This window comes from Garra rufa, chromosome 9 (genome assembly GCF_049309525.1).
Source record: "Garra rufa chromosome 9, GarRuf1.0, whole genome shotgun sequence".
Lineage (NCBI taxonomy): Eukaryota > Metazoa > Chordata > Actinopteri > Cypriniformes > Cyprinidae > Garra > Garra rufa.
In genome coordinates, this window is record NC_133369.1 from 21,441,385 (window position 1) to 21,460,112 (window position 18,728).

Sequence of the window (18,728 nt, forward strand, 5' to 3'; positions counted from 1 at the left end):
TAACAGCTGATAAAAATTCAGCTTTTCATCACAGGAATAAATTCTATTTTAAAGTATGTTAAAATAAAAAACATTATTTTATATTGTAAAAACATTTTGCAATATTACTGTTTTTTCTGTATTTTTAATCAAATAAATGCACCCTTGATAATAGGCTTCTTTAAAGACTATTACAAGTCTTACTGACCCCAAAATTTTGAACGGTAGTGTATTTCAGAATTTTACTGTTTTTGCTGAATAAATTAAATGCAGGCTTGGTGAGCAGAAGAGACTTCTTAAAAAAAAAAAACATTAAAAATTATCTACTCATACTCATACACTATATAATTATCTACTAATTTTAGTTTACTAATGTTTTTGAAAGACGTCTCCCTTATATATTTGAGCAGAAATAAAGTAAACACAGTTATATTGTGAAATATTATTCAAATTTGAATTAACATTTCATCACATGATCCTTCAGAAATAATGCTCTAAATAAGTTCTAAATACACAGGAATCATTTACACTGTGATGTTTATACAACAACACTGATAAAGACCTACAGAGGAAAGCTACTAATCATACAAAAAAGAGGGTATAATCCCTCCTTAGTTAAAGTATGATAAGAGGATGAGAAGTAATTCTACACACTTTGGAGACAAAATAAACAAACAATAACCTTATGAGTGTTAACTTTTTGTGTGACTGAGTTACTCCCCAAACAGCCAAACTGACGTCTTCAGAGAAGAAACGTCATTCCAAAAGCGAAGCAAATTTTCAGATTTTGACTAAAGATTGCAAACAATCTTTTTACTGTGGATTAACTTGCACAGATTAAACTAGTAAAGTGTGCTAATAAAGAAAATGAGGTTAATTTTAATTTCATGTGGCCTTTAACAAGCTGACAAAATGTTAAAACAGCTTCACAAAAAATAACTAAACTATTTAAGGCAGAGTGTCAAGTGTCACTTTTACTCTTCTGGTCAACAATGCTTGACCTTTGATCTCCTTCACCTCTGCTTTCATCTATGAGTAGCTGAAGAGCACTGGGTTTGCAAACATCTGTGCGTACAAGTCCTTTCTCAAATCTCACTTTTCTCCTTCAGACTGAAGCCTTGTGAAAACACCAATGTATCAAGCTCTAAAATAGTGGGCTGGATATGAAGTATAGAAAGCAGACAGATGCTTTTGTAGGAAATAATAATATAATACGTGCACACTCTCCTGAAGTGCTTTTAAAGGAAAGTGAAGAAAATAAAACAACAAAGCCAAATGAAAGGAGCAGTGTAGCTTTCAACAACAGATTTTTTAACACGACAAACACTCTCCGTGTGAACCTGCACATTGTACACCAGAGGGAAATTCATGATGCAGGAAAAATCAAGTCAAACCTGCACTCCCACTAAAATCTGTCACTGCTTTGGGTGCAAAAGACAAAACGGAACAGTTCTTGAGAATTCAAAGAGGTGAACTTGGTGGTAAAGGCCTGTAGCTAAATCTGTACAAGATAACACCACTTCCAAGAGATTCTCTTCACCATCAACAAAGCTACTGCCCAGTGGGGTCTGTAGAAAGATCTCAAGATCTCGTACTCCAGGATTCCTTTACAAGCAGCTACAGGTCCTGGTACACACATACATTGATCATCTGATATGGTACGAGGAAAAAACAGTTCACTTAAACTATAACCAGTGAACCACTAAGTGTCATTCAGACACTGCGTGTATACATTTATGCATAATGCTAAGTGTTCTGTTTCTGACAAAGGGAAAAATAATATTGTTTATCATAAGATTTTAAAAAGCTGGAGTAACTATGAGGGGCTGTATAGGCCGTAATTATTGAAAGGCCTCTTACAAACACTAGTGATATGAAAAACATTGATAAACCTTAGTGAAATTCATTCATATGCATTACTGAAAACCTCTTACAAACACTAGTGAAAACATTGATCAACATTAGTGAAATTCATTGATACTCATTACTGAAAAATCTCTTACATACAGTAGTGAAAACAATAATCAACCTTAGTGAAATTCATTCATATGCATAAGTGAAATAAGTGAAGATTTCAGTAGAGGATGAGAGCTAATTTCACTTGAAACGGAAGCTGTGTCAACACTTGGAGCGCGATGTTACAGAGCTCGCAAGCGAACACGTCCTCCCTGGTCACAGAGCCGTGACAGATTAGTCCGGCGCGAGCTCTGTAACATCGCGCTGTGTCGTCCCACTTTTGGAATTGTACTTGACAACAATAAAATGTGGTTTAAAAATATTTAAAGCTTCGGACAGCTTACGACTAACCTCCATAAAGCGGACGTGCCAAATTAAGCGGAAGTGTTGACACAGCTTCCGTTTCAAGTGAAATTAGCTCTCATCATCTACTAAAATCTTCATTTATTTCAGTTATGCATATGAATGAATTTCACTAAGGTCGATCAATGTTTAACACTAGTGTACGTAAGAGGTTTTTCAGTTATGCATATGTATGAATTTCACTAAGGTCGATCAATGTTTAACACTAGTTTACGTAAGAGGTTTTTCACTTATGCATATGAATGGATTTCACTAAGGTTGATCATTGTTTTCACTAGTGTATGTAAGAGATTTTTCAGTAACGTGTATAAATGAATTTCACTAATGTTGATCAATGTTTTCACTAGTGTTTGTATGACAGGAAGTTCAATATTCCAGTCATATCTAAATCTATTACTTTATGTATGAACTGGGAGTGAGTGACCTCGTAAAAGTGTTTAGATACATCAACAAACATCTTGTATTGACAGTAAACAAACAAGGAGCCTCTATATGAGGGGCAGTATAGGCCATAATTATTGAAAGGCCTCTTACAAACACTAGTGAAACAAAAAAACCTTGATAAACCTTAGTGAAATTCATTTATACGCATTACTGAAAAACCTCTTACAAACAATAGTGAAACGAATACCTCATCCCTCTAAGTGTCCCTCTTTGAGTCAAAGAGCAGCCTGGGGGTAAGGACAGGGCATTTCACCTTGTTTTTTTTTTTTTTACTCAGTCTTTAACTGATAAAATGTTTGTATTCATTCTATGCTATGGGGGTCTTGGGCATGTGATCCTGTCATAGGCACCTACTATATGAGATCAAGTTACGCATACAGTGGTGGCCAAAATTATTCTAACATTAGTATTTTCACCAGCTAAAAAATGGTTTCAAGTCAGTAATTTCTATCTTTTGCTGTAGTGTGTCAGCAGGAATAATCAGTTTACATTTCCAAACATTCATTTTGCCATTAATTGTAATAATCCAGTGAGATTTCTGTTTGCACAAAGAGTCTGACAACAGCCAGTGCTCCACACAGAGATCTGATCTCATCTTCATCCAGTCTGTCTGGAATGACATGAAGAAACAGAACAAACTGAGACAGACTAAATCCAGAAGAACTGTGGCAACGTCTCCAAGATGCTTTAAAAGACCTACCTGCAAAGCTCCTGAAAAACTGTGCAAGTGCATCTAGTACAAAAGCTGCCAAATGTTTATTTAATTTAGTTAATTGAAGATAATTAGATAAAGAAAATCTATTTATGATATTATTTTTGACAGCATCGTCAAGTGTCTAAACCTTTTAACAGTGCTGTAGCTTTGCAGGTTTCTTGAAGCATCTTGAAGACGTTGCCACAATTCTTCTGGATTTAGTCTGTCTCAGTTTGTTCTGTTTCTTCATGTCATTCCAGACAGACTGGATGAAGATGAGATCAGATCAGATTTCTGTGTGGAGCACTGGCTGTTGTCAGACTCCTTGTGCAAACAAAAATCTCACTGGATTATTACAATTGATGGCAAAATGAATGTTTGGAAATGTAAACTGATATTTCCTACTGACACACTACAGCAAAAGATGGAAATAACTGACTTAAAACCATTGTTTACCTAGTGAAAATACTAACGTTAATGTTCAAATAATTTTGGACACCACTGTATATATTTTTTTTTTACAGTTTGTAAAATGTCATCTCTGCCCTAATTGTTTAGGCTCACGATTTTCCAGTCTGTATTTGAGCATTTTTGACATCCCTATGGACAAAATAAATGGTAATTATAATTTTGGATTCAAGGCAGCTGAAAAAGTAAGCAATCACTGTTAAGAAAAACCCTCCTGAGATTTGAATGCGTCTGAAATCTCCCATGCGCCTTAGAGGAAGACCACTATCTGTCCCACAGGATACATTAACCTCCACAACAGTTGGCACTACAGTAAGTAGACATTAACCAATACGCAATAATCATTTTTAACAAACATTAAGATGCTAATTATACAAAATATGCCTCAAATAACTAGACTCCATCTTGGTATGTTCAGTGATATAGTTAATTAGACTGGGTTAATACATTACAGTGAGGGAGATTTTCAACTTTAAAACTCGGCGACTGCCAAACCATATATGATATTTATGACATTTTATATACAATTTACAAATAATTACAAAGAGATTAGGATTATATATCAGTGGATTTACACATTACTCACCTAACTGGACGGGAAGAAGACGTTAGCTTTCTTCAAAGTGGGCTTGTGAGTACCTGCTTGTCGGCGGGGGAGGGGCGCGCTACTGACAACCGCGAAAAGCTACTTACATAAAAATATTATAAGTCAAATTTCGTTATTATTTAAAAAAAAATACCAATCAAAAGTTTTTGGACAGTAAGATTTTTCATGTTTTTTTTTTTAAAGGAGTCTCTTGTGCACACTAAGCCTGCATTTATTTGATCCAAAATACAGCAAAAGCAGTAATATTGTGAAATATTTTTACTATTTAAAATAACTTCTTTATATTTGAATATATTTTAAAATGTAATTTATTCCTGTGATCAAATCAATATTTTCAGCGTCATTACTCCAGTCTTCGGTGTCACATGATCCTTCAGAAATCATTCTAATATGCTGATTTGATGTTCAAGAAACATTAATAAAATAAATTTTATTATTATTATCAATATTTAAAACAGTTGAGATTTTTCAGGATTTTTTAATAAATAGATCAAAAGATCAGCATTTAAAAATGACTTTTATTTAGCAAGGACGCTTGAAAATGATCAAAAGTGATGGTAAAGGCATTTATAATGTTATGAAAGATTTCTATTTCGGATAAATGCTGTTCTTATGAACTTTTTATTAATCAAAGAAACATGAAACAAAAATTATTTTCAGCTGTTTTTAATATAATAATAATAATAATAATAATAATAATAATAATGTTTTTTGAACGATCATGTGACTGTAATAATGACGCTAAAAATTCAGTGTTGAAATCACAGAAATAAATTACATTTTAAACTGTATTCAAATAGAAAACAGTTATTTTAAATAGTAAAAATATTTCAAAATTGTACTGTTTTTGCTGTACTTTAGATCAAATAAATTCAGTCTTGGGGAGCAAACAACATTAAAAATCTTACTGTTCAATAGCTTTTAACTGGTAGTGTGTTTTATTTTATTTTGAATACAAATAAGTTTACATTAAAAAATTTGTTTCCCAGTATTCATCTTGTTAAATGTATTTTTTTTTCTCTTATGGTCACTGTTTGCTTAAAGGAGCTTAAAGGTGTAGTAAGTATTTTTGTTTTCTTTAAAAAAAAAAGTGTTACACAAAGTGTAATAAAATCTGTTTTTATTTTACATGCAGCATGACATTTTTAACTTCACACATTTACAGGGTTCACAGAAGTGGAAGCTGTCAAAGTTTGGTAAATGGAATTTAAATTTGTCCTAACCGCAGAAGAAAAAAACCCACAAGAATGAATGAATGAATGAATGAATGAATGAATGAATGAATGAATGAATGAATAAATGAATCAATCAATCAAAAACCAGTTTTCTGTAATTTCATGCTGAATCAATTTACAGTGTTTATTGCAACTGGAAATGTATCATCACAGTGTGAAAAAGGTGTGTCCAGGAAAGATACTGAACATCTCAGTCATTCCAAACAATAGTGAAAGCGTAAAAACCTAATGATCACGAGTTCTTTATATCTTAAACACACAGACACACCTCTTTACCAGTGGGTATGATCATTTGACTCACAAATGATTTCATTTTTTTTAGCTTTGTACAGTATAACCAAATGTAAGATTTCCACTTTACATTAACATCGTTTTACAATGCACAATCAAACATTGCAAAAGACCCCCTTCCCCACCCTTCATTCCCCAAAAATCAAGTTCTTGCCAAAACCGCCACAAGCATGCCATGCATGCAATAGATTGCTGTGAAGTGTGAGTTTGTGTCACTTGATCTCTCCACTTCATCTTTGTGAGATAACATAATCCAGTGATCAGTGAGTATACATGGGGGGTGGGAGGGGTGATAAACTGAGGAACATATAGGTGGCAGAAGCAGCTTCAGGAGACGCCAGCCAAGATCCCACAAGATAAGAACATGACAAGACCTGTCGTTTCATAACAGACACATATATGGCTTCAAACAGAAATCAGAAACAGACACTGAATACATAGCAGAAAGAGAGAAGAAGAGAGTGTGTATACATTAAATAGTAGTGTTTTTCTATAAACAGAGTATTTTTTTAACCTCTGTTCTCTTTTTCACACAGTTGCTCAATCCTGCACTGGTGTTGTGCGTTCTGAAGTCCCTCTGAATGAAGTTCGCTTCAGGGAGCTAGAGGTGAGAGTTGAGATGTGTGTGAGTGAGTGAGATTCCACTCATGTGTGAGTGAGAGAGAAAGAGATGTGTATCTAGATGTGTGACTGTCACATGAAAACACGTGCCCAAAAATTTCTCCGCAAAAATGTCAACCACCAGCAATTTCACAGGCAGAGGTTTGACATCTAGGATAGAGAGAATTTACAACATAATGATAACTGGAACACTGTAATCGTAATTAAAATGTATGGAATTACGCAACTAGTTATTTTCATTTGTTTGGTGGAATCATTAGATGTACATGTGAGCCAAAGCACTGCAGGTGCTGTTTTAGTGCTGTGGAGAAACCACAAAACCCAGCATGAATAAAATAAAATAAAATAAATAAAATTATATAATAATAAAAAAAAAAATTAATGCATTATTAACTGACATAAACTATTATATATACTATATATATTCAAAACGTTTGGTGCTGGTAAAACCTGAACAGGTGTGTTCTTACACTGCAGACTTTGCATGCGAGTGAATGTCACAGCCCCTCTCCAGAACATTATCTGATCAGAAGCCTGCGCTAATCTACTATAAGAATCTCAAACTAGTGGCAGACAATGAGCATATGACCGAAAAGAGAAAGAAATGGCTATTCATAGAGGAATGTGTGAAGATAGCCAGTCTTATCAGTTAGCCCGCCAGGGACGGCAGACTCAATTGCAAAGAATAGAATTCCTGCTGATAAACGGGGTGTAAAACTGCCCAGAGATGTTCCTGTCAGGAGCTGTCAAGTGATGTAACTCAAAGAAAGTGCTCCACAATTGGGTTTCTACCATTAGAGTGGTTTACATAACTACCTGTGCCTGTTAAAAGGGAACAAAATATGCAGTGAAAACAGAATTCGTTCTCTCTTATCAAAATTCAAGACAATACAAAAATAATTCAGTGGGGGTAAAAATTCATATAAAGGAAAAATACACACTACAAAATACATGAAAGAAAACCAGCTGTCTTGCAGATTTCTTTTAGTCTGATACACAGCTCCTGAAATAAAAAAAGTTATCAGGCCATACTGGACACCTGAAGAGCTCTTTTATCACATTATTGAATCTGTAATGTTTGACTCCAGCTAGACTGAGCCTGGTTTGCACTGTACACAGTGTTACGCTTCATGTTGATTAACACCTGACTAACCTGCTACTGTATATACATTGAGCAAGAATGAACGTGTTTGGTTATGACAGACCCACATACACATATCTGATCAGGTATGGTGTTGATAATGGTATGAAACCTCTAAACACGAAGAGGACAGACATCTGACACCGTGTCTACACTGGACACGAGAGAAAATACTATCCACCTTCTTCAACGTGGAAGTAAGCCTATGGGTGAGACTTTCGGTTCATTATCCGCTGTAGGGAAATAATGAGAAGAAAAACAACGTGCAGTAAACGGTAAAATTGTTTGCAAATCAGTGTGTTCATAATTAAGATAATACAATTAAAAAAACATGGTAAGACACACCGATTTGCAATATCAAGCAGCAAACAAGCTGTTTTGTACAGCTAAAAATAGCTGGACGCAGATGAGACCAGAAGCCTGACCCATAAAATGTATGAACGGCCACGTCCATAAAAAATAAGGTGGATAGAACCCATTATAATTAGTGATGCTGTCTACACTGGATGCGACACGACAAATGCCTGACAGTAAATTGATGCCGTGTTCTATTTATGACATACACAATTGACCATTCACGAAGAGCTTGATTGATAGGCGATCTGACCAATCATAAGAACGAATCCGCCATTTTGTCAGACAAACAAATAAGACAGGAGAATAGATTAACTTCAGTGGACTTAAACTTGTAAATATGAAAAGATGATTAGTTCATGTGCCGTTTGAACTGAGGCAATACAGTGATCTGTCACAATACATTAAAGAGCCACAAAACGCTATTTATTGTTTGAATTTCTTACAAAATGACCAAATTTGAAAGCTGAGACCTTGTTTCATTCCAGAAGTAACCTGCTCTGTCTGCATTTTGTCAGTTTCCTCTTTTCTCCATGATGTATTTTTCACTGCGCGAGAACATGATGTGTAGCGTGATAGCATTGTTTTGTTGGACATAGCAAGAGTAAGTAAGGGGGGCGGGTCTTTGCGAAGGGTCAATTGCAAGGTCACTTTGCCTGCAGAGTTTAGTTTCAGCCTGAAGACCTTGAATAGCTTGTTCAGGTCTGTTTGATTAGACTTAAGTCTATAGAGTAGACTTCGAGGGCCAGATTTGAAAAGCCCTGATTTAGACTTAAAGAAATAGTTCACTCAAAAATGCGAATTCTGTCATTATTTACGCAACCTTATGTCATTCCAAATCTTTAGGTTGATATATTTTTCCACTGAATAAAAAAAACAAACAAAAATAACAAACAACAACAACAACAACAAAAAAACACCATAAATGCAGTCTATATAGTCAAGCCTGAAATGATTCATACCCCTGGCAAATTCTGACTTAAAGTTACTTTTATTCAACCAGCAAGATTTTTTTGACCGAAAATGACACAGGCTTCTCCCAAAAGATAATAATATGATGTACAAGAGGCATCATTGTGGGAAATTTTTTTTTTTACATTTGAACAAAAAGTGGCATGCCCAAATTATTCATACCCTTCTCAATAATCAATAGAAAAGCCTTTATTGGCTATTACAGCAATCAAAACTTCCTATAATTGCTGACCAGCTTTTTGAATGTCTCTACTGGTATTTTTGCCCATTCATCTTTAGCGATGAGCTCCAACTCTTTCAGGTTGGAGGGTCTCCTTGCCATCACCCTGATCTTTAGCTCCCTCCACAGATTCTCAATTGGATTTAAGGCAGGACTCTGGCGGGGCCACTGCAAAACATTAATGTTTTTGTCTGCTAACCATTTCTTCACCACTTTTGCTGTGCGTTTTGGGTCGTTGATGTGCTGAAATGTCCACTGGTGCCCAAGGCCAAGTTTCTCTGCTGACTGCCTAATGTTGTTGTTGAGAATTTTGATGTATTGATCCTTTTTAATGGTGCTGTTTACTGTGATTAGGTTCCCTGGTCCACCGGCTGAAAAACACCCCCAAAACATTAGGTTTCCACCACTATGTTTGACAGTGGGGATGGTGTTCTTAGGGTTGAAGCCTTCTCCTTTTTTACGCCAAATGAAGGCTACATCAATGTGGCCAAACAATTCAATTTTTGTTTCATCTGACCATAAAACAGAAGACCAGAAGTCTTCTTCTTTGTCCAGGTAAGCATTTGCAAAGGCCAAGCGGGCTTTTGTGTGCCTTATCTGGAGAAGTGGTGTCCTCCTTGATCTGCATCCGTGGAACCCAGCGGTGTGCAGTGTCCATTGGACTGTCGGCCTTGAGATGTTCCCACCAGCAGAACCCAGATTCATCAGGATGGTCTTGGTGGTGATCCTTGGATTCTTTTTTACCTCTCTCACTAACCTTCTGGCCAGCACAGGTGTCACTTTTGGCTTCCGACCATGTCCTCTGAGATTTTTTCACAGTGAGGAACATCTTGTATTTTTTAATAATACTTTGCACTGTAGCCACTGGAACGTCAAAACATTTAGATATGGTCCTATAGCCCTTTCCTGACTTGTGAGCAGCCACAATGCGCAGTTGCAGGTCCTCAGTGAGCATGGATAGCTTGGACTATTTGGAATGGTATAGAACTTTGTATTTTTCCCATAGACTGTGACAGTTTGTGAAGTGTATGAATAATTTTGGACATGCCACTGTTTTGTACAGCTAAAAATTACTGGAAGTGAATGACACCGGAAGCCAGACACATTAAATTTACAAATGGCCATGCCCACTCTTACAAGAAAAATAAAATCCTGAACAAAAAAAATGTTAAAAAACTAAAACCGTTTAACTCCACAATTCAGTACTACATAGTTTACAGTCTGTAACTGTTTTCAGCAATACATTTATAACATTTATAATGTGTTCAGAAGCAATTCTCTGAATGTGTATATGGGAACTATTTCAAATAATCAGATTTCCATGAACACACTGTAATATAATACTGCTAGAAGATATTTGATGGTTCAAAAGATATAGGACCCAATGCAAAATGATATATGAAGGTGGCATTGGTGGGGGTGGGATGGGGGGGTTTGCTGAGCCACAAGAAAATAACAAGCCTGGGCTTGATATCAGAGTTAGGCAAAACGGTTATCCTCTGGGGCGAGTCTATCATTTGTCAACCACTGTCTTGTGTAACTGAGAGCGCATGCATCATTAGAACTACACAACCTTGACTCAAACCCCACTTTCCCAGGGGCTGGGTTAACATGAGTTTGAGCCTGGGTATGCGTGTATGTGCACGTGCACTTTAGGAGTGGGATGAGGGTTGTCATTCAAACACTATACATGCTGGATTTTCTAAATCTTTCTTACATTCGTTAATAAATAACAGTGATATATTTAATAGGTTTTGAAATTTAGAACTGAAACAGAAGACTGGAAGTTAGTGAAACAGATGAATATAGACAGAGTGAGACAAAGGTCATCTAGACATGCCATTGCGAGCACAAACAGTGGAAGATGACAAAAAGAGCCATTGATGGAGCAGCACAATGCAGAGTACACTGACTAACGCTTGAATCCCATTATACCGCTTTCCCTCCAACTGCTTGTTTCCTTTCCGTGTTTGCATGCTCACTGCCGCCCGTGGGTCAGTGCTGGGGAGTTCAGTGACAAAGCTGTCATTGTGATTGCAGGTTAGAGAGAGAGTCGGAGAGAAAGAGAGCACAAACTATAGCCCATTCCACTTCCTTTTTCTGTTCCAGCCTGATCAGCTATGGCTAAAACTGACTGGTCATGCAAACATTTATGACAGCACAGTCTAAACAGTCTAGTCAAATTGCATTAAATATATGACCCCTTAAAATAACCATGTGACTAGTAGGTAAGAGAGTTGTTATTGTTAACAAACAGTAAAATAATAAAAATGTGTTACTTGAAATGAAATAAATGTTAACTGAAATAACATACAAAAACATAAACTTACTTTATTTTCAATTTAATTACATTTTATTTCAGCCAATGAAACATTTCCCATTTTCAGTTAGTTTAACTTGATTTACTAAAATAAGGAATCTAAAAATTTTTTTTAATAAAAACTATAGACAAATAAAAAAAAATAATAACAAAATTACACAACAAAATTACTCAAACTTTAATTAAAAATATTAATTAAAAACTATAATAATATCTCAGTGATACTGAAATAACACTGGTAAGTCAACAAATGTTTCGCAAAAAATATATACATAAGTATTTGGACTAGGGCTGGGACACGATTAATCGCGATTAATCGCATCCAAAATAAAAGTTTATGTTAACATACTAAATGTGTGTTTACTGTGTATATTTATTATGTATATATAAATACACACACAAACATGTATATTAAAGAAAACTGAAAATAAAAATTCAATTAAAATAAATAAAATATTTATAATTCTATATATAATCTAAATTAAATACAAATATAACTATCCACACATATAAGTATTTTTTAAAGGCTATACATGTATGTGTGTGTATTTATATATACATAATAAATATACACAGTAAACACACATTTAGTATGTTAACATAAACTTTTATTTTGGATGCGATTAATCGCGATTAATCGTGTCCCAGCCCTAATTTGGACACTTTCTCATTATCAGATGTGACCCTGGACCACAAAACATGTCATAAGGGTCAACTTTTCGAAACTGAGATTTTTACATCATCTGAAAGCTGAAAAAAGCTTTCCATTGATGTATGGTTTGTTAGGATAGGACAATATTTGGCCGAGATACAACTACTTGAAAATCTGGAATCTGGTGCAAAAAAATCTAAATGTTGAGAAAATCGGCCTTAAAATTGTCCAAATGAAGTATTTAGCAATGCATTACTAATCAAAAATTACGTTTTGATATATTTACAGTAGGAAATGTACAAAATATATTCATGGTACATGACATTTGCTTAATATCCTAATGATTTTAGGCATAAAAGAAAAAAACAATAATTTTGACCCATACAATGTATAGTTAGCTATTGCTACAAATATACTTGTGCAACGTATGACTGGTTTTGTGGTCCAGGGTCACAAATGTTAGTGGATTATGATCTTAGTTGATGAATGGTTTTTGACTGAGAAAAGCGACTGAGAAAAGTGAAATTATTTCTGCAAAAAGGTCTATCATCATTTGTTGGTAGATACCATCTGTTTTGATATTTTGTATCTACGTTTTTCTAAATTTTTAAGTGTTACTTGAATGTACAAAAAAAGGGGGGCCACTGCTGTTGTCTGGTTTCTGGCAGACCACATGCTTAATCACCTAATGAGCATCTAAATTCTTCTGCTTTCTCAACAGAAACACACTGTGGGCTTGAAAATTGCATTTTTTTAACCTCAGCACCTTTTATGACCACCACAAAAATGTGAAGTTGCCTCCATCATCTGAGGTTTCCTGGTTTCAGGCGTTCCTGGTCTGTCTTTCAGAGAAGAGTCGCTGAAAGGAACAATGAGAGTCAGTGTGATACTCATTAACATCTGGAGCAGAGGAGAAAAAGCCTGCGTACACATCCAACACTTGTCAGATGACCCTGATCCGTGTGTTTCTCCACTGCAACCAGAGCAATAGAAAACAAGTTTACTGTCATGGACTTTTTCTGGATGTCATTTTTAAATTGAGGAAGAAGGCTGAAGACTAAGGTGAGACTTTTTTCTTTCCTCACAGCTTTGTGTTTGAATGCCATATTAAAGAAACTATAATCATCATTATTATGTTGTTTAGAGAAATGGTGAAATCTACAATGAACTTTATTGCTGTGCTAGTGATCTCAGCCTGTTTCTTCTCTTGGACCTCTGCAAAATACCACCACCATAATCGAGGTAATATCACTTCCAAACTTCAGTTGATATTAGAGACTTTGTGATTATAATACAAACAGGATTTGAAAGCCTTTACAACACAGAATATTAAGGTACACTTTTTTTTCTAGACAAGGACAAAGAGCTAAAATACCTCTTGGAACCTCTGGTATATGCTGAGGTCACTGCTCGACGTGGACACACAGTCGTTTTGCCCTGTGTGATGAGGTTCAAACCACCGCACTACAGAGTAAAGTGGACTAAAATCGAACCCCGTAGCCAAGGAGTGGAAAACATTGTGCTAATAACCAATGGACATGCGGATAAGCAGTATGGCTCAGTCGGGCCTCGGGCATCACTTCTGCGTGCACATAACCTGGATGTTTCTCTTCATCTTACTGACCTGGAGCTGGAAGATGATGGCAGCTACCGCTGTGAACTGATCAATGGAATTGAGGATGAAAGTGTCATTATTACTCTGAGGATTGAAGGTAGGACAGACTGACAATCAGTCAGAATAATTTTTGTTTTTAATTTTGTGCACACATGGTGACACTGAACAACAGTAAGTAAGTAATATTAATAATAATAATAATAATTATTATTATTATTCCTTGTCTTCTTAAAGGAGAAGTTCACTTCCAAAATGAAAATTTCCTGATAATTTACTCACCCTGTCATGCAAGTTTTTTGAGGAAAACATTCCAGGATTTTTCTACATGTGGACTTCAATGGGGACCAATGGGTTGAAGATCCAAACTGCAGTTTCAAAGCAGCTTCAAAGGGCTCTACATGATCCCAGCCTGAGGAATAAGGGTCTTGTCTAGCAAAACAATTGGTCATTTAAAAAAAAAAATTGCCTGTCTCTAGCTCTGTGATGCATTATGCATTGCGTAATTACATTGAAAAAGTCACAGACAGTTCTTTGTCTCTGTACTTCCGTTAAAAAAGGTAAGGTAGGGTGAAAAACTCATTTTCTCCTCCAACATCGAAATCGTCCGACATCATTGTTTTACCTGTTTTTGTAAATGGCGTTTGACTTTCTTTGCATGTTCGCTTTGTAAATACTGGGTCAGTACTTCGGTGTACGTCACACATCAGGTTGAGCTATATGTTTTTTTAACATTTGTGGTTAAAAAGTATATCAATTTGTATTTTCTTAAAAAAAAAAAAAGACCAGTCGTTTTGGTAGATAAGACCATAATTCTTTGGCTGGGATCATCATCAAACCACAATTTGGACCTTCAACCCGTTGGCCATTGAAGTCCACTATATGGAGAAAAATCCTGAATGTAAATTCTTTTTGACTGAATAAAGAAAGACATAAACATCTTGGATAACATGGGGGTGAGTAAATTATCAGGAAATGTCATTCTGGAAGTGAACTTTTCCTTAAATAAGTAATAAGTAAAAGGGCTTTAAACTGATTGTGATCGTAATAGTTATAATAATAATTATGATAATTATGTTGTTGTTTCTTTTCTTAAAGCATTCGTAAATGTAGATGGCTTTTACATTGATAATGATGATGATGATGATACTGATAATTAATTATTATTATTATTATTATTTAAATGTATAATGCTCAATCTCAAATATTTTACATATATTAAATCTATTCATATACATAAACATGAATATATTTTAAAATATGAATTATAATTGGCCATGTATTTCAGGAGTTGTATTTCCTTATCAGAGCCATCATGGTCGGTACAGATTTTCTTTCTTTGATGCTAAAGATGCCTGTGCTGAACAGGATGCAACACTTGCCACTTACAAGCAGCTTTACAGGGGTAATAATAAAAATACTTTAACATACACCTTTGGCCAATTTTTTTTTAAATTCCTAAAATTTGGTGCTTACCTGTATTAATTCTGTGATGTACCTTTACAGCCTGGACTGAAGGGTTGGACTGGTGCAATGCCGGATGGCTGAGTGATGGAACTGTCAATTACCCAGTCCTGCAACCACGGCCAGCTTGTGGAGGAGATCTACTATCAGGCATCCGAAGTTATGGGCCCCGTCACAAAACACGGGACCACTATGATGCTTTCTGCTTCACCTCGACTACTAAAGGTCAGTAAATTGGGATTCAGATGATGACAAAACATTTTACGACAGAGGTTTTCCTACATATTGTTTATAAAGTACCATTCTGAAGTTTGGGGTTAGTAAAGGTTTTCTTAAGAAATTAAAGAGTTAGTTCACCCAAAAATGATAATTAGCCCATTATCTACTCACCCTCAAGGCATCCTAGGTGTATATGACTTTCTTCTTTCAGACGAATGCAATCAAAGTTATATTACAAATTGTTTTGGCTCTTTCAAGCTTTATAATGGCAATGAACAAGTGTTTCTCTTTAACAGTTCAAAACAAGTTCAATAAAGTGCATTTATCATAATACAAAGGTAAGAAAAATAATTTTTCTTACAAAAACACATCGATTCACTGCAGGAGGGCTTTATTCATCCCCCAGAGCCATGTGAGGCCCTTTTTTATTATGGATGGATGCACTTTATTGGACTTCTATTGGACTGTTGAAAAGAAACACCCACCCATTGCAATTATAAAGCTTGGAGGAGCCAGAACAATGTAACTCTAATTGGATTTGTCTGAAAGAAGAAAGTCACATACACCTAGGATGCCTTGAGGGTGAGTAAATACTGGGCTAATTTTCATTTTTGGGTAAACTAACTCTTTAATACTTTTAGTTAACAGGGTTGCACAGCCGCATTGTGATGTTAAAAGTGGTCATATCTTAGTGTGTGAGTTGTCTTCCCATTAACACCCCAGTATTGTTCATTCAGACTGATTAACAAACACACACAAGCATAAGAGGCGGGATTCATCACATTAACCAATCACAGCTGAACATAACCATTAATATCCAATCATATCGCAATGGAGGCATTGCCTCCTCTCAAGTGACTTGCCCCTATTCATTCTCAATCCCCCCCCACCAAACTCACGGCACACTTTAGGGGGTCTGTTAAAACTCAATGGGCTGAGGGGAGGCGAGAGAGAGACGCAGACTCCCGCTGTAACTTTACCTGCTGAAACAATGATTGTTACATTGGTAAACTGATCCAGAGATGTATAGGAGGCATCTTCACAACTAAACTGTTTCTGTTTAAAACAAAAGGCTATTAGAAACAGTCACTGTTTGTTCCCTAAATAGACTAGAAGTGTCACACCCAAACAGCTCTGTTGTTTTTGTATTTAGGAAAGAAAAAGAGACTGTTACGCTGTAGTGACATTTCAGCTCCCACTATGCCCACATGAGACTGTTGCACCGGAGAGTTGAATGTCAATAATGACAGAGAAATAGGAATTATACCTAGAAAACAATTCAGTTGTGCAGATCACAGTTGTTCACTAAACATAATTATCAGCGTTAATATTTACATTTTGTGCTCATAAATACATAAATGTTTCAAAAGTACCTTTTTACTTTACTTTACTTCCAGGCTCTGTGTTCTTCATTCCGGGGCCGTTCAGTTTTGCCGAGGCTGAGCGGGCTTGCAGATGGGATGGTGCCAGTATAGCAAAAGTTGGTCAGATCTACTCATCTTGGAAGTTTCAGCAGCTTGACCACTGCGATGGAGGCTGGCTGCAGGATGGCAGTGTACGATTCCCCATCATCAACCCAAGAGAGCGTTGCGGAGGGATCGCAGAACCAGGGGTTCGTAGCTTTGGGTATCCCAGCAAAAGTGAGCGGCTTTATGGGGCTTATTGCTACAGGTAACCGCTCCATGTTTTGCTGCCTGGTAATGGCACACTGGACTAAAGGTGAAGCCCTTAAAGAAGTGCAGAACGTATCCTTCATTTGTGGAACATAACAGTATACAGTAAGCACCACTAGAGGCTCTCTGCAGAAAAGGGAATGAATGAGCTATACAGAATTCTGGGTTACAGCTAGCATTATCATACATCTAGGTTATATATTATTTTGTTTACTAAGCTTGTTTTAAAGCAGAGCATTTAGGGTCCTTCTGGGAAAACATCAATTTCAAATTAAGAGTGAATTGACAACTCCTGCTTGAATAGCTGCTAGCTTGAAATGCAAAGTTGTTAACTCAATAACTTTGACTATAGCAGCATAAACAATATGTAAACCAAGTCTAACAATTATTCAGTCAATGTATTTATAACAAAAAATGCATATGCAGATTCCACAAGACTTTTATTTTTAAAAAGAGAGGTGAACTTTATGTTGGGAACAAATTATCCTAAATGCTAGATTGTTTAGCACCATATACTGGATGGTGCCTTATAGTTGGGGTTTTATTTATTTATTTTAACACTGTCAATGAACAAAATAGTAAGATTGTGTGAATAAAATTACCAATGAAATATGAAATATGCATTTATATACACTCAATTTTTTCCTAAAGTGTCTTTTACAGTATAAGTTACATATACATGCACTGTGTTTTAAAACTACAGCAAACATTTATCAACTCAAAAGACAAATTCCCATAATATATTACTTTCAAAGTGCCTCACAAATCACAGGTGCACTACTATTAATGCTAGTTAGAATATTAACCACAGATTTGTTCAACTAATTCTTAGAAACACTTAAAGAAGTTCACTTCCAGAAATTTCTTGATAATTCACTTACTCCAATGTCATCCAAGATGTTCATGTCAGTCTTTCTTGAGTAGAAAAGAAATTGGGGTTCTGAAGAAAACACCTTATAATGGACTTCAATGGTCCAAATTGCAGTTTCAATGCAGCTTCAAAGAGCTCTAGATGATCCCAGACGAGGAATAAGGGTCTAATCTAGTGAAATGACCAGCCATTTTCTATGAAAAATAAAAATTTATATACTTTTTCACCACAAATGCTTGTCTTGCACTAACGTACCGCAGTACTGAAGGACCGTCCCAGTATTCACAAAGTAAATGTGCAAAGAAAGTCAAACACCCTTTACAAAAAGGTAAAACAAAGATGTCTGACGATTTTGAAATTGGAGAAAATTTTAATCAATGACTTTTCCAACATGATTACGTAAAGTGTGTGAAGCTGGTTCAAGACAAGCATTAGTGGTTAAAAAGTATATAAATAATTTTTTTTTTAAGAAAATGGCTGATCGTTTCACTAGATAATACCCTTATTCCTTGGCTGGGATCGTGTAGAGTCCTTTGAAGCTGCATTAGAACTATAATTTGGACCTTCAATCC

General features: G+C 35.7%; 1 protein-coding gene across 1 annotated transcript; it reads left to right on the forward strand.

Moving 5' to 3' along the window:
- The first annotated feature begins 13,271 nt into the window (after positions 1–13,271).
- LOC141342517 (hyaluronan and proteoglycan link protein 2-like) lies at positions 13,272–17,311 on the forward strand. Its single transcript, XM_073846976.1, has 6 exons — positions 13,272–13,379; positions 13,462–13,559; positions 13,670–14,029; positions 15,218–15,334; positions 15,436–15,618; positions 17,010–17,311. The coding sequence occupies exons 2-6, from the start codon at positions 13,466–13,468 to the stop codon at positions 17,285–17,287; spliced, it is 1,032 nt and encodes a 343-aa protein (XP_073703077.1). The 5' UTR covers positions 13,272–13,379; positions 13,462–13,465; the 3' UTR covers positions 17,288–17,311.
- The last annotated feature ends 1,417 nt before the right edge of the window (positions 17,312–18,728 follow it).